At 39.9% G+C, this 15,182-nt stretch overlaps 1 protein-coding gene across 1 annotated transcript in view; it reads left to right on the top strand.

Moving 5' to 3' along the window:
- Positions 1-15,182, top strand: part of ABCA13 (ATP binding cassette subfamily A member 13) — a 413,377-nt gene that overhangs the window by 296,768 nt on the left and 101,427 nt on the right. The window contains exons 57-58 of the mRNA XM_081536362.1: positions 419-611; positions 3,564-3,673. Coding sequence (XP_081392488.1) covers positions 419-611; positions 3,564-3,673 — 303 coding nt within the window. The remainder of the gene's footprint in view (positions 1-418; positions 612-3,563; positions 3,674-15,182) is intronic.

Genomic DNA, 15,182 nt, shown 5'->3' with positions numbered 1-15,182 from the left:
GATAGTAAATAATCCACCTGTTAATGCAGGAGACCTGGGATCAATCCCTGGGTTGAAAAGACCCCCTGGAGAAAGAACTGGCAACCCACTCCAGTACTGTTGCCTGGAGAAGTCCATGGACAGAGGAGTCTGGTGGGCCATAGTCCATGGGGTCTCAGAGTCATACACAACTGAGCGACTGACTCCTGACTTCACTTGCTCAAAGTGGTCAGACAAGTTGACTTCTTACAACGTTGTGATAAATTATTTGTCCTCTAGCACAAAAGTCTGTTGTGACTTTATTGTTCATAAAATCAGCAAGTGGTTTGAGTTTGGTGTCCATCCATGTCACCATTTGGATGATCTCTGACCTTTCTTTCCCCCTCGATTCTTCTGGCCCATTTCCCAGGTGTGAATTAACTCTGAATTATCCTCCCAGGGGCCACTCTGCCATTCAAGGCACAGTCACATCTTCCAAGGACATAGATGTTGAAAAAGAGCAAGTGAGGGTGCTGAAAGGCAGAACCAATGGAGACGCTCTGGTGCTGTACAACCTCAGTAAGAGTTACAGGGGCTTCTTCAAGAGCACAACTGCGGTGCAAGATATCAGCTTGGGTGTACGCAGGGGAGAGGTAAGAGACTTCTATCTGTACCTTTTCTGCTGCAAACAGGCATCAGTCTAATTGTTGATCTGCTCATGTTATTCTCAGAATATCTGACATCAAAACTAAAAGCATCTGCGCATTTTAGGAATCTCTCCTGGATCTGTATAGAGAGTCGGTTGACTTTCCCTAGTGAAAACTCTGCTGATTGATTGATGGGGTTTATTCTCTTTCATAATTTAAAAAATTTAAGTGATCAAGGTTGTTGTTGTTGTTCAGTTGCTAACCCATGGACTGTAGCCCACCAGACTCCTGTGTCCATGGGATTCTCCAGGAAAGAATACTGGAGTGGGTAGACATTCCCTTCTCTACGGGATCTTCCCAACTTAGGGATTGAACTCGCATCTCCTGCTTGGCCGGCAGGTTCTTTACCAGGGAACCACCAGGGAGCCACCAGGGAAGCCCAAGTTTTCATTATTGTTTGGGTTATAGGGTGACTCTCCATTGAGTGCAAATATTTTATAAATCCGATTAATGAAGGAAAACACTTCTAACTCCTGTTTGAACTTCAATAGTCTTTAAGTGGCCAATTAAGCCATCTAGTAGAATGTTATTCTGAAAAAGTAAAAACACTCACACACCACAGCTAGCTTAGAGTTGTTTTTCATGAACATGGCATTAATTCTAGTATAAATGTTTTTTATAAACTGACAGAAGTCACGCAAATCGTTCCTGATGCATGCTTAATGCATAAAGGGAAGTCAGTTCTGGAAGTGATTACTTTTAATTAACTGTTAAAAATAAGTGAGAGTATCTTGCATTCATATTGTTCCAAGCTTCTGAGGAATTCAAAATAGGTTATATGGTTATCTGATTGGCATCCAAGCTCTGCTGTGAGTGGATCTGAGGTAGAGAGGAGCTGAGAGATGATGGATCCATGTCTATCCAGGGACATTTCACCCTGCACCGAGGTGTGTGGTCAGACAGGACAGATGTTCAACAAGTGTTTTTTGCAGGGTTTGTGTTTGCTGCTCAACTCCAAGACTAGCATTGTAATTTTTGCCATCTTATGGAACTATTTTTTTACACTCCCTTAAAAAAAAAACTTCCATTTTGCTATTACTTCTCCATGGTTTCCATGGTTGCTCAGTGTAAAGAACCTGCCTGCCAACACAAGAGATACAGGTTCAATACCTGCTGCTGCTGCTAAGTCGCTTCAGTCGTGTCCGACTCTGTGCGACCCCATAGACGGCTGCCTACCAGGCTCCCCCATCCCTGGGATTCTCCAGGCAAGAACACTGGAGTGGGTTGCCATTTCCTTCTCCAATGCATAAAAGTGAAAAGTGAAAGTGAAGTCGCTCAGTCGAGTCCGACTCTAAGCAACTCCATGGACTGTAGCCTACCAGGCTCCCCCGTCCATGGGATTTTCCAGGCAAGAGTACTGGAGTGGGTTGCCATTGCCTTCTCCCGGGTTGAGATGATTCCCTGGAGGAGGAAGATCCTCTGGAGGAGGAAATGGCCCACTCCAGTATTCTTGCCTGGGAGATCCCAGGGACAGAGGAGCCTGGTGGGCTAAAGTCCATGAGGTTGCAAAAGAGACGTGACTGAACGACTAACCAACAGTTCCTTTTCTGTGATAGATTTAAGGAGTAAGGAAAAAAACTTGAAAAATGTCCTAAGAGAAATGCTCCAGGTATCTGAAATGATCCAGAATGCATTCATCTTGGGATTCTATTCACTAGGCTTTTTTTGAGCATCTGAGTTTAATGACTTAGATGTAAAGAGTTGTGCAAAGGCCTACTGAAAACACCGAGATGGCTATGATATGTCCCTTTCCCTCCAGGAATTTATTATTGGGTAGGCGATGGGAGGTCATAAACAGTACCCAGTGTGATGTAACAGCAGATCAAGGTTGAAAGGCACAGAGTGGAGTGAATGGCCTCAGAGCTGTAAGTCGAGAGAGGGCGGCCCCATGGTGGGAGTGGAGCCTGAGAGCAGGGAGGCAGGAGTGTGAGAAAGGAGGGCTCAAATAAACTTCAGCCTCAGCCCAGAGGATAGAATGTGCTCGAATTAGCTGATGGAGTTGTATCTGGGACAACAGCTCAGGTGTGGTCTGGCTGACATGAGTGACAGGGGACAGCACAGATCTGCAGTAGAATGGCTCTATGTTTCAGAGGGTAGAAGAGACCCAGGTAAGGTGGGGAAAGCATAGGTGTTGAAGCAGGCGGCATCCAGAGCTACAAAATAGGGCTCTGTGCTAATTTAGTGGGCTCAGCCACAGGAAACCCAGGATTCAGGGAGCCAGGAAGGCAGCAGTGCCCAGACATCAGAAAACAGGCGTCCTGGAAGGAGGTCAGTAAGGATCAGAGTCTCGGCTTCCACCATAGCATCTCCAGCTAAGAATAGCCTAGGTTCAAGGTAGAGACTGGGCTGCAAAAGACAGCAGGGCCATGTTCCGCACAGAATATAAGACAGAGTGAAGCAGGAAAAGGAGACCTGATGCTGAGTGTGATAATATGGAAATAGAGGGTCTTCTTCACTAGTTGTCAGGATTAGGCTATCATCAGAGTTAAAGGACAGAGAGAGATTCAGAGACAGAGAAGAAGGCACTGGGATATTCATGATTATGTTGACGTGACTCCTAAAAAATACTGTGCTAACCAGAGGGACACAGGAACCTGTGATGTGGGCCCCTGTCTTATCAGACAGGATTCAACGTAATTTGTGGAAATTGCACTTGTCATCCTCTTTGATTTTCCAGACGTAAATATATTGTCTGTGAATTAATGCTGAAATTATACCGCTCAAATGTCACAGTGATTTCAGAAGTACTGTGTGAGCTATAAACTGCTTTATACACTAATTTTATGATTGTAAAAGGCTGCAAATAATACAAACCAAAAGTAGTACAAAGTTGGCTGAAAGCAAGTGCCGTTTCTGATATAATTTTGATTTTATGGTCTGTTTCTTTTCTGCCTTCAGTGCTTTGGGCTTCTCGGGGTGAACGGGGCTGGGAAAACCACCACTTTCAAAATGCTGACCGGGGACCTGCGTCCGAGCTCGGGACATGCCGTCGTCAGGACTCCCATGGGGTAAAGTCCAGATTCCATCACTTTGCTGCCTGTAGATATAATCGTCAAGTCCAGAGAAGCCCAGCCTCCCCCCAGCTGTGCTCTAAAGTCAGAGGAGGTCATTGCCCTCCAAATTTATTTCCAGTGACCACTGCTCACATGAGGGGAAAAAGGCCTCTAAAGGGAGTGAAATGGACTTGATGTTTCCGGCCAGAGGGTGGTGAAAGCAGCCCAGGGCCACCCCCTTCCAGTGGTGTGATGCTGGCTGCTCTGCCGCATGGAACCCAGGTGGGCAGGAGCGGCCAGGGTCAGAGGCCAGTTCTGCTTTGCCATCGATTGAGTAGCGCTTCAGACGCACTCACTGCAATGCAGGGGCTGGAAGGGGCAGGGCAGTTTCATTTGTTTCGCCCCCAGACTTTGTCTTTCCAGCAGTTGAGCAGTTCTCCATGTGCCCCATCTGTGTGCATGCGTATGTGTCCTAAGAATCCTGTAGCTGTTCCCCACTCCCTCCCTGCACCCTGCTCTTCTGATTATCAATGCTGTATGATAGGTCCCGGCATATATCTTTCTGCTTTTCCTGCTAGAGCGAATTAATTGTGACTTGATAATAGATTTCAGGAATCTGTCATGGAACTGACATAAAGAGAGCGACAGGCATTGTGATATGTTCTCTGAGAGTCATTATATAAATAGCCACCAAGGTCTCAGTTTCATAGTCTGTCTACCAGGAATCCTAGAGTTACCTCTTAATAGACTTGAAAGTAATTTACTTGAGATTTTTATATATAAGTTCAAATAAAGTCATGGAAAAAATTTCAAAAATATCATAAGTACTCATTAATTAGCTAATTTTTTTGCATTGACAAATAGTTATCATCCATCTATGATGTGCCAGGCACAGGAGGACAGAAATTCTTCCTCTAATCCTAAAATCCAGTGTTAATATTTGTATGTCTCCTGCTTGTTTAGTTTAAACATACATAGGTGTCTATGTGTATGTATCTAATTTTGTCAGTTATCTGCATATGTGTATATATGTCAAGTGTAGATGATTAAATATGTGGAGAGAAGCATATTTTAAAATCAGACATGATTATAAAGATTATTGTGTAGACTTCATTTACACTTATTCCATGAGCATTTCATAATCCTCTTCAGCAATAGTTATTAAAATGTTTAATTTTTCACAAGATTGGTGGGCAGGCAATTTCATTGTTAACTTAATTTTTATTTCTTTAATTACTGATGAACTTGACAGAGTGCTTTCCCCACATTTATCTGTTGCCTGGGGTTTCTTTCTGCCAATCGCCTGTCATGACTATGGTTCTTTTTTATAAGGTTGTCTTTTTTACTCATTAGGTAAGAGTTTTTAATATATTCAACTGGCAATATATTCACATATTCAATATCTTCAACATGCTTTATATTATAAGGTTGTCTTTTTTACTCATTAGGTAAGAGTTTTTAATATATTCAACTGGCAATATATTCACATATTCAATATCTTCAACATGCTTTATATGTTTCAAGTATTACCTGTTAAAGGTTCCTTGTATTTTAACTTTGTTTTAAAAATTTGTGTGTCTAGACATTCTCAGTTTTGATAAGACAGTTTGTTCTCTTTTTCCTTTGTTATTTCTTCCTTTTTGAGTCTCAGGAAATTCTCTTTCTACGATGATAAAGCTATTTTCTTTTCAGAGGCTTCTTTTCTCCATTCATGCTTCTAATTTGCATGGAGTCTATATTTGAATATATGGTGTAGTGGAAAAATAATCTGATTTTTTTTTCCAGTCCATGATTCCAGTTCCAGTTTGTCTAAGGCCATTTTTACAGCCATATGTCTTTTGTCTGTCTTCTTCTTTGCACCGAGTTCTCAGCGAGGCTGGGACATGCTTTACCTTCTTCTGCTTCAGATGTATACTGGTGAGTTGGTCCCACCTGACTGTCTTCCTAGTTTTTCATTTCCAGAATAATCTGGACTACTTTGGTACCTTTATGAGTTATTATTTTTAGAATTGTTTTGGTAACTAGTATAAAAGTGTCACAATATGTAAATCTTGATTGGAATGGAGTCAAATTTATTTTATACTTTGAAGAGATTTACATCTATATGATAGTTTGTCTTCTTTATCCTTAACTCTGGTACAGAGCCATTCATTCAGGTCATTTAAAAAGCATCGTTTACTTGTTTTGAACTTTTCTCTATAGAATCCTTGCATATCTGTTTTAGATCTGCAATGAATTTGTCTTCATCAGGAGGTAATTCATCGCTTGAAAGTGAAAAGTGTTAATTGTGTCAGATTCTGTGTGATCTTGTGATCTGGAGCCTGCCAGGCTCCTCTGTCCATGAAATTCTCCAGGCAAGAATACTGGAGTAGGTTGTGATTTCCTTCTCTAGGGGATCTTCCCAACCCAGGGATTGAACCCGTGTCTCCTGTGTCTCCTGCATTGCAAGTGAATTCTTTACCCACTGAGCCACCTATATAGTTATATATATGTCAATCCCAAACGCCTAATTTATCCCCCCCCGCCACACCTACCCTTTGGTAACCATTAGTTTCTTATGTCTGTGGATCTATTTTGGTTTTGCATATAAGTTATTTTTTTCAATGTAGAGAAAAAATGTAAAGCTGTTTTCACAATTCTCACTGGAGTTTTAATTGACTTTATATTGCATTTATATTAATAGATCAACTTGAAAAGAACTGATATGTGAATGATGGTCTTTTCTGCAAACCTTCTATATTTTCCATTCATTGAAATAAATCTAATTCCTTTTAAAAAGTATTTTATTCCATCCAGAATACAATGTTTATCCTAAGTAATTCATGAAAATCTTCCATTTCTCCTATAGTAATGCTTCTGATTGCTATTTCCTTTTTGGTTTCCCTAAAACCATCCAAGCAATGTTCAATGGTAGTGTATCTTACTCACCTAATAATAGTATTTCTTTTTATTTTTTTCCCTCCTCTATTTTTTCTTCCAACTTTATTGAGATATAATGGAAATACAGTATCATTTTATAAACCTGTGTAAATTTAAGGAGTACAGCATAATGGTGTACATATATCATCGGATGGCTTACATATATCGTGAAATTATTATCACCATTATAGTGACCATTGATCATCTCATATAGATATAAAATAAAAGAAAGAGAGAAAATTATATTTTCTGTGTGATGAGAATTCTGAAGCTGTGTTCTCTTAACCACTGTCATGTATAACACACAGCACTGCTAATGGTATTTATCATGTTGTACATTTACATCCCTAATACTTATTTATCTTATAACTGCAAGTTTGTACCTTTTGGCTGCTTGCATCAGATTCTTCTTCCCCTCATTCCCGCCTCTGGCGACCCAAATCTCATCTCTCTTTCCATGAGTTTGTCAGTCTGAAATACAATTGACCTACAACACTATGCTAGTTCCTGGTGTGCAACGTAGTGATTAGCTATTTCCATACATTATAGCAATATCACCAGGGTAATCTAGTTACCATCTGTCACCACACAAAGCTATTATGTCATTATTGACTATATTCTCCACACTGAACATTTCATCCCTGGGACATATTTATGTCACAAATAAAAGATTGTCAATTATCAATCTGTCCTTTTATTTCTGGAGAAGACTCTATTTTGTCAGGAATTTAAATATTTTCTTATTTGTTAAATTTCATATATCATTTAAATTTATGATTCATAACAAAACTAGTCGTTTTGTTAAAAAAAATCTGATGTTAAATTCATACTATTAATTTGTTATTGTTTAGTCATTCAGTCATGTCTGACTCTTTGAGATCCCAGGGACTGGATTCCTCTGTCCATAGGGTTTCTCAGGCAAGAATACTGGAGTGGGTTGCCATTTCCTTTTCCAGGGGATCTTCCCAACCCCCAGGGATGGAACCTGCATCTCCTGCATTGGCAGACAGCTTATTTACTGCTGAGCCACCATGGAAGCCCTACTGTTAAGTTACTTCTAATTTTTTGTTATTTTGACAACAAAATGTTTCTCTCTTCTAATGAACCTATTTACTTTATTTATTTCTTATTTTTTAAAATAAATTTTTTGAAGTATAGTTGCTTTACAATGTTGTGCTAGTTTCAGGTATACAGCAAATTGATTCAGTTATACATATGTTCACTATTTTTCGTACTCTGTTTCTATGTAGGTCACATTACAGAATATTGAGTAGAGTACCCTGTGCTGTATAGTATGTCCTTATTAGTTATCTGTTTTGTATATAGTAGTATGTATTTGTCAATCCTAATTTCCCAATTTATCCCTCTCCCCCCTTCCCGTTTGGTAACCATAATTTTTTTTCTACATCTATGACTCTAGTTCTGTTTTGTAACCTATTTACTTAATTTAAAATTTTAAGTACCTACATGGAGTTATAACTATTATCATCTTAATATTTGTATTTTCCCTCTCTCTGTACCTGTATAGTTGTGATTTTTTTCTATTAAATTGTCTTTGTACTTTCCAGACTATGACTAAAGAATGAAAGATTGAATTTACTTAGTAATTGAAATGTTTTTCAGTTTCCAAATTTATTAAATTTTGTCATTTTTTTAACAAAGTCACAGATCAGTTTATTTTACCAAAGTTTAAAATCAATATTTAAAAAAGAGATGTTCTATTTTATTTTGCTTCAGCCGTGAAAACCATACCAGTTTTTCTAATTAATACCTTCTAAAAACTTCTTGTTTTTAATATTTTAATGTATTTTTAAACTTTTTATTTTATATTGGAGTATAGCTGGTTAATAACGTTGTGATAGTTTCAGGTGCACAGCAAAGTTACTCAGCCACACATATACATGTACCCATTCTCCCCCAAACTCCCCTCCCATCCAGGCTGGCATATCACATTGATCTGAGTTCCTTGTGCTGTACAGTAGGTCCTTGCTGGTTATCCATTTTAAACATAGCACTGTGTACGTGTCGCTCCCAAACTCCCTAGCCATCCTTTCCCTCCATTCTCCCCACCACCCCCAGCAATCCTAAATTCATTCTCTAAGTCTCTGAGTGTGTTTTGTAGATAAGTTCATTTATATCTTTTCTTTTTAGAGTCCACATTAAGGGATGTCATATGATACTTCTGCTTCTCTGTCTGACTTCACTCACTATGACAATCTCTAGGTTAAATTTTGTCGTTTTTATTAGCCTTTCTATGATACTTTTCTCAGTTTAGTTTTGTTGTTTTATTTCTAACTTGATTTGAATGAATTTTAAAATCTTTTTCTTTAAATAAATTATCAAACCAAGTCTATAAATGTGTTTCTTTGTACAGCTTTATTTTAACCCTAAAAATTTCATAAGTGATATTATTGCTGTCATTGCTCTGTACATAATATATATAATTTTGATTTCATCTTTCCAAAATTTACTTAGAAGCATATTTCTACTATCTCAAAATCTTGTGTTTCTTGGTTTACTATATTTTTTAAATGTCTTTAAAAATTTTTAATTGAAGTTATAGAAAAGAACATTTCAATGAATTTTTACAAAGTGAAATACTTTTGTAATCTGTGTCTCTCTCAAGAAACAATTCAGGACTTTTGTTCAGTTGCTCAGTTGTGTCCGACTCTTTGCGACCCCATGGACTGCAGCACACCAGGCTTCTCTGTCCATCACCAACTCTCGGAGCTTGCTCAAACTCATGTCCATTGAGTTGCTGATGCCATCCAACCATTTCTTCCTCTGTCATCCCCTTCTCCTCCTGCCTTCAATCTTTGCCAGCATCAGGGTCTTTTCTAATGAGTTGGCTCTTTGCATCAGGTGGCCAAAGTATTGGAGCTTCAGCTTCAGCATCAGTCCTTCCAGTGAATATTCAGAACTGATTTCCTTTAGGATTAACTGGTTTGTAGCCAAGGGACTCTCAAGAGTCTTCTCCAACACCACAGTTCAAAAGCATCAATTCTTCAGCGCTCAGCCTTCTTTATGGTTCAACTCTTACATCCATACATGACTACTAGGAAAACCATAGCTTTGACTATATGGATCTTTGTTGGCAAAGTAATGTCTCTGCTTTTTAATTAACGCTGTCTAGGTTTATCTTAGCTTTTCTTCCATGGAGCACGTGGCTTTTAATTTCATGGCTGCAGTCACCATCTGCAGTGATTTTGGAGCCCAAGAAAATAAAGTCTCTCAGTGTTTCCACTGTTTCTCCATCTATTTACCATGAAGTGATAGGACCAGATCCATGATCTTCGTTTTTTGAATGTTGAGTTTTTCACTCTTCTCTTTCACTTTCATCAAGAGGCTCTTTATTTCCTCTTTGCTTTCTGCCATAAGGGTGGTGTCATCTGCATATCTGAGGTTATTGGTATTTCTCCCAGAAATCTTGATTCTCGCTTGTGCTTCATCCAGTCTGACATTTCCCATGATGTACTTTGCAAACAAGCAACGTGACTATATACAGCCTTGATGTACTCCTTTCCCAATTTTGAACCAGTCCATCGTTCCATGTTTGGTTCTAGCTGTTGCTTCTTGACCTGTATACAGGCTTCTCAGGACCCCGGTGAGATGGTGTGATAGTCCCATCTTCACAGGACTGTACCCCTTAAATCCCTATCCAGTCATTTTTCCCCTTCAAAGGTAATTCCAATTATATTTTTAAAAATGTAAATTAGTATATTATTATAAGGCAAACTTTTATCACCAATACTCTGACCATGACCCAGAACTTTGGCAGGTAACCCAGAAGCTAGTCTGCCTGCCCTGTACCAGCCACATCCCCTCTATGCAGAGGATCCTATGTGGCTTTATCACCTGAGATTGCCCTGGACACAAGCGTTTAGACTTGCTCCTTTGTAAAGATCTCATAGGACTTTTCAGACCCTCAGTCTACAGGTCCCCTCTTCCTTTCTTTCTTTTCTTTCTGATCTGCCTTTGATCCTGGGCCGTTGGACTTGGAGAGAGCCGCCTGTGGATCACCCGATTGTGTACAAATGATGTGGCCTGATGTGATGTTCTGTCCTGTTTCTTACAAGTCGTTGCTGGATCCAGAGTTATGATCAGTCTTTGGGTCTGTCCTTTGGCACAAGTAAGCAGGAGGTAGTATTTTTGTTTTTTGATTTTTCACCAGGAAGCGTATAATATTTGGTCTTTTCCCCTTTTTTGATGACTAATGCCAATGTTAATGCATTAATTCTTTGGAAATTGTAAAATGGTTATGCATTAACTCATGATTTTGTTTTCATTTACTAACTGGAATAATTTTATAAGGAGTTGCTGTTGCTACATTTTATTTCACTACCCAGAGGTATATTTCACATAAAAAAGGACAGATAAATGCTTGCTTTTGTTTTTCCTTTCTATCTATTCAGTTTTCAAGATAATCAGTTCTTTCCAATCACCCTGAGAGGTAAAAAATTAGGAGTTGTTTGCTTGTTTGTATTTGGTTGTATTATTCTAATTTTATTCTGATAGATTTAGGACATATCAGACGTTTACTTGTGCTTCATTATCCTTTTCACTTCTGAAGATGGCATTTTTCCTGCCTCCCCATTCCTCCAGTCTGGTTTCCTTATCCTTGTACTAGGAATAATGTGCTGAGGTGTCAAAGATTCGGAGAGGTCTGACGTCCAGCAGCTGGTGTGCACTCCCCATGCAAGGAATGTTCCCATTCTTGGCTTCTGTGAGGACAGTTGGAGACCTGAAATCGTATCTGTCTTACTCCAAAGACTGTATGTTTAATTGTTCTGCTACCTGTTGGCTCTTGTTTGTTTTTTTTTTTAATTTAATTTTTGCTTTATGTTATAGTTGATTTGTATGGGCTCTTAACTGTTATAATCATTGCTGTCTGTGGACAGAGACTGCATTAAACTTCGGTGAGTCTGTGACAATTGATTAAAAAGTCAATATTTGGAACTAATTATGTTCAAGAACAGAAAATAGAAAGAATTAATCAGTTAGTGAGCGAGTGAGGCCTGTGGAGGTAGGGTTGTAGGTCCTAGTTACCATCCTGAAGGGGAATCAAGCCCTGTGCACCTGAGGCTCTCGGCTGGTATGTTGCTCATTTTTCTGTGCAGTCATACAAGTAAAACGGTGCTGTCGCTGATTCTGTGGTGCCCTTTCCCCTCCAATTTCTCTATTTACAAGTGCATCCGTGCTCAGGTGCTTAGCTGTGTCTGACACTCTGTGACCCCATGGACTGTAGCCCACTAGGCTTCTCTGTCCATGGTGATTCTCCAGGCAAGAACACTGGAGTGGATTGCCAGTTCCTTCTCCAGGGGATCTTCCTGACATAGGGATCGAACCCGAGTCCCCTGCATTGGCAGGTGGATACTTCACCATGGAGCCACCAGGGAAGACCCAAATAGAACAATATTACTGCTTATCTGAACAATAGGGGCATGTGTGCTCAGTTGGTAAGTATATATGGGCAAAAGGATCAGAATTTCAAAAGAAAACACAAGTATGTGGTTTATTTTATCAGCCCTGCAAGGCTGAGTCTCTTCTTAATAATCCCATTCCATCATTTGTCAAGTAATTGGAAAATGAAATTCAAATAGCTGATCTTGAAAGGAAGAATAAATTTACATCCTTATAATGGTCTGTAAGACCCTTATTATGCTACATATCTGTGTAATTAGTTTAATTATAACTAGGTCACATTTGCATTAATTTTATTTTTAACCTTGATTATTTGTAATGTTAATTGTACATTGGTATTCAAGGGATTAAATGGATAATTAGAACACAATGGAATTTTTAACAATTTAGGGAGTTGGTATATACCTTTCCTGTCTAGGAAGCTCATAATTTAACTGTTACCTAATTGAAACACAGCAGTTCATTCATTTGTTAGATTAGGGCTACTTTGGCCTCTGCTTTGAAATTATGTTATCAGAAACAGTTGTGTTTTCCAATTTATTAATTTTTGTGATTGCTTGTCCTCAAACTTGAAAATATTGCTGCTGTTTAGTTGCTAAGTTGTGTTTGACTCTTTTCAACCCCATGACTGAGCCCGCCAGGCTCCTCTGTCCATGGGATTCTCCAGGCAAGAATACTGGCTGGGTTGCCATGTCCGCCTCCAGGGCATCTTCCTAATCCAGGGATCAAACCTGGAGGTTTCTTTTCCGCTGAGCCACTAGAGAAGCCCAAACTTGAGAATATGATGTGATTATTATGATTTGGTTTGAAGTGTTAGGAGCTCCTGGTATAATGACAGCAGTCACTAAGTGGAAGACTGCAGGCCAAACTCCACCCACCCTGCTGTTAGTTGAGCACGGTGTTAAAGTGCTGACCAGCTCTGTGTTGTGGGCTTGGCTTCCTCCACCTTGTCTCATAATTGTAACAACCTTGAGAGGAGGCTGTTACCCTAATTTAAGGGATAAAGAATCTGAGATTCAGAGGACATAAGTGGAGGACAGAAGGCAGACTTCCCAGGAGGAGCAGAGGACTTGAATCCATGCTCATAACATATCATCAGCAAATAACTGATGATTGGAATCTAGGCCCATTATTGGGACACCAGGCTAATGGGAGACTGAGGTACTGACTCAGAGCCCAGCTGGCCTGACCTGGTCCCTCCTGAAATGAGCTCAGATTTGGAGGCTTCTCAGGGTGTATAAAACAGCTTTGGGAAAGGGACCTGTGCAGGCTGAATGTGTTTATAAGTCATATCCTGTCAGCGCTGAGGAGGCTGTGCCATTTTTTTTTTGCTGGTCCTACTGACAGATGATTAAAGTAAAAGATAAAAGATAAAAGTTAGTCATTCAGTTGTGTCTGACTCTGTGACCCCACCAGGCTCCACTCTCCATGGAATTCTCCAGGCAAGAATACTGGAGTGAGTTGCCATTCCCTTTTCCACGGGATCTTCCCAACCCAGGGATTGAACCCAGGTCTCCTACATTGCAGGCAGACTCTTTTTACATAGTGGAGAAAAGGAAAATCCTGTTTGCATTTTTCCTTTCAGTTCACCTCTCTTATCTGTTCTTGATCCTGAGATCAACTTCCTTTTCCACACCCTAATCATTCTGATCCCAATGGTAACTTCTGATCCCAATAATAATAACTGTATATATTTCTATATGCTATATATGCTAACCAGGTGGCCCTTCTGGTTGTTGCTCAGCTGCTCAGTCCTGTCGGACTCATTGCGACCCCATGGACTGCAGCATGCCAGGCCTCCCTGTCCATCACCAACACCCGGAGCCTACTCAAACTCATGTCTATCGAGTCAGTGATGCCATCCAACCATCTCATCCTCTGTCGTCCCCTTCTTCTCCTGCCTTCAATCTTTCCCATCATCAGGGTCTTTTCCAATGAGTCAGTTCTTCACATCAGGTGGCCAAAGTAATGGAGCTTCAGCTTCAGCATGTGTCCTTCCAATAAATATTCAGGACTGATTTCCTTTAGGATTGACTGATTTGATTTCCTTGCAGTCCAAGGGACTCTCAAGAGTCCTCAACACCACGGTTCAAAAGCATCAATTCTTCGGCACCCAGCTTTCTTTATGGTCCAACTCTCACATCCATACATGACTACTAGAAAAACCATAGCTTTGACTATATGTACCTTTGTCATCGAAGCAATGTCTCTGCTTTTTAATATGCTGTCTAGGTTGGTCATAGCTTTTCTTCCAAGAAGCAAGTGTCTTTTAATTTCATGGCTGTGACCACTATCTTCAGTGATTTTGTAGCCCCCAAAAATAAAGTCTGTCACTGTTTTCATTGCTTCCCCATCTATTTGCCATGAAGTGATGGGACCAGATGCCATAATCCTGGTTTTTTGAATGTAGAGTTTTAAGCCAGCTGTTTCACTCCCTTCTTTCACTTTCATCAAGAGGCTCTTTAGTTCTTCTTTGCTTTTTGCCATAATGGTGGTGTCATCTGCATATCTAAGCTTATTGATATTTCTCCTGGAAACTTGATTCCAGCTTGTGCATCATCCAGCCCTGCATTTCATATAATGTACTCTGCAAGTGATTTAAATGAGCAGAGTGACAATATACAGCCTTGATATAATTCTTTCCCAGTTTGAACCAGTCCATTGTTCTGTGTCCAATTCTAACTGTTGCTTCTTGACCGACATACATGTTTCTCAGGAGGCAGGTAAGGTAGTCTGGTATTCTCATCTCTTGAAGAATTTTCCACAGCTTGCTGTGATCCACACAGGCAAAGGCTTTAGCATAGTTTATGAAGCAGCAGTAGATGTTTCTCTGGAATTCCCTTGCTTTTTCTTTGATCCAACAGATGTTGGCAGTTTGATCTTTGGTTCCTCTGCCTCTTCTAAATCCTCCTTGAACATCTGGAAGTTCACGATTCACGTACTGTTGAAGCCTGGCTTGGAGAATTTTGAGCATTACTTTGCTAGCGTGTGAGATGAGTGCAATGGTGAAGTAGTCTGAACATTCTCTGGCATTGCCTTTCTTTGGAATTGGGATGAAAACTGATCTTTTCCAGTCCTGTGGCCACTGCTGAGTTTTCCAAATTTGCTGGCATATTGAGTGCATACTTTAACAGCATCATCTTTTGGGATTTGAAATAGCTCAACTGGAATTCCATCACCTCCA

This window comes from Giraffa tippelskirchi, chromosome 10 (assembly GCF_054371585.1).
Source record: "Giraffa tippelskirchi isolate mGirTip1 chromosome 10, T2T-mGirTip1v1.2.pri, whole genome shotgun sequence".
Taxonomy (NCBI): Eukaryota; Metazoa; Chordata; class Mammalia; order Artiodactyla; family Giraffidae; genus Giraffa; species Giraffa tippelskirchi.
This window is presented reverse-complemented; position numbering and strand designations above follow the sequence as displayed.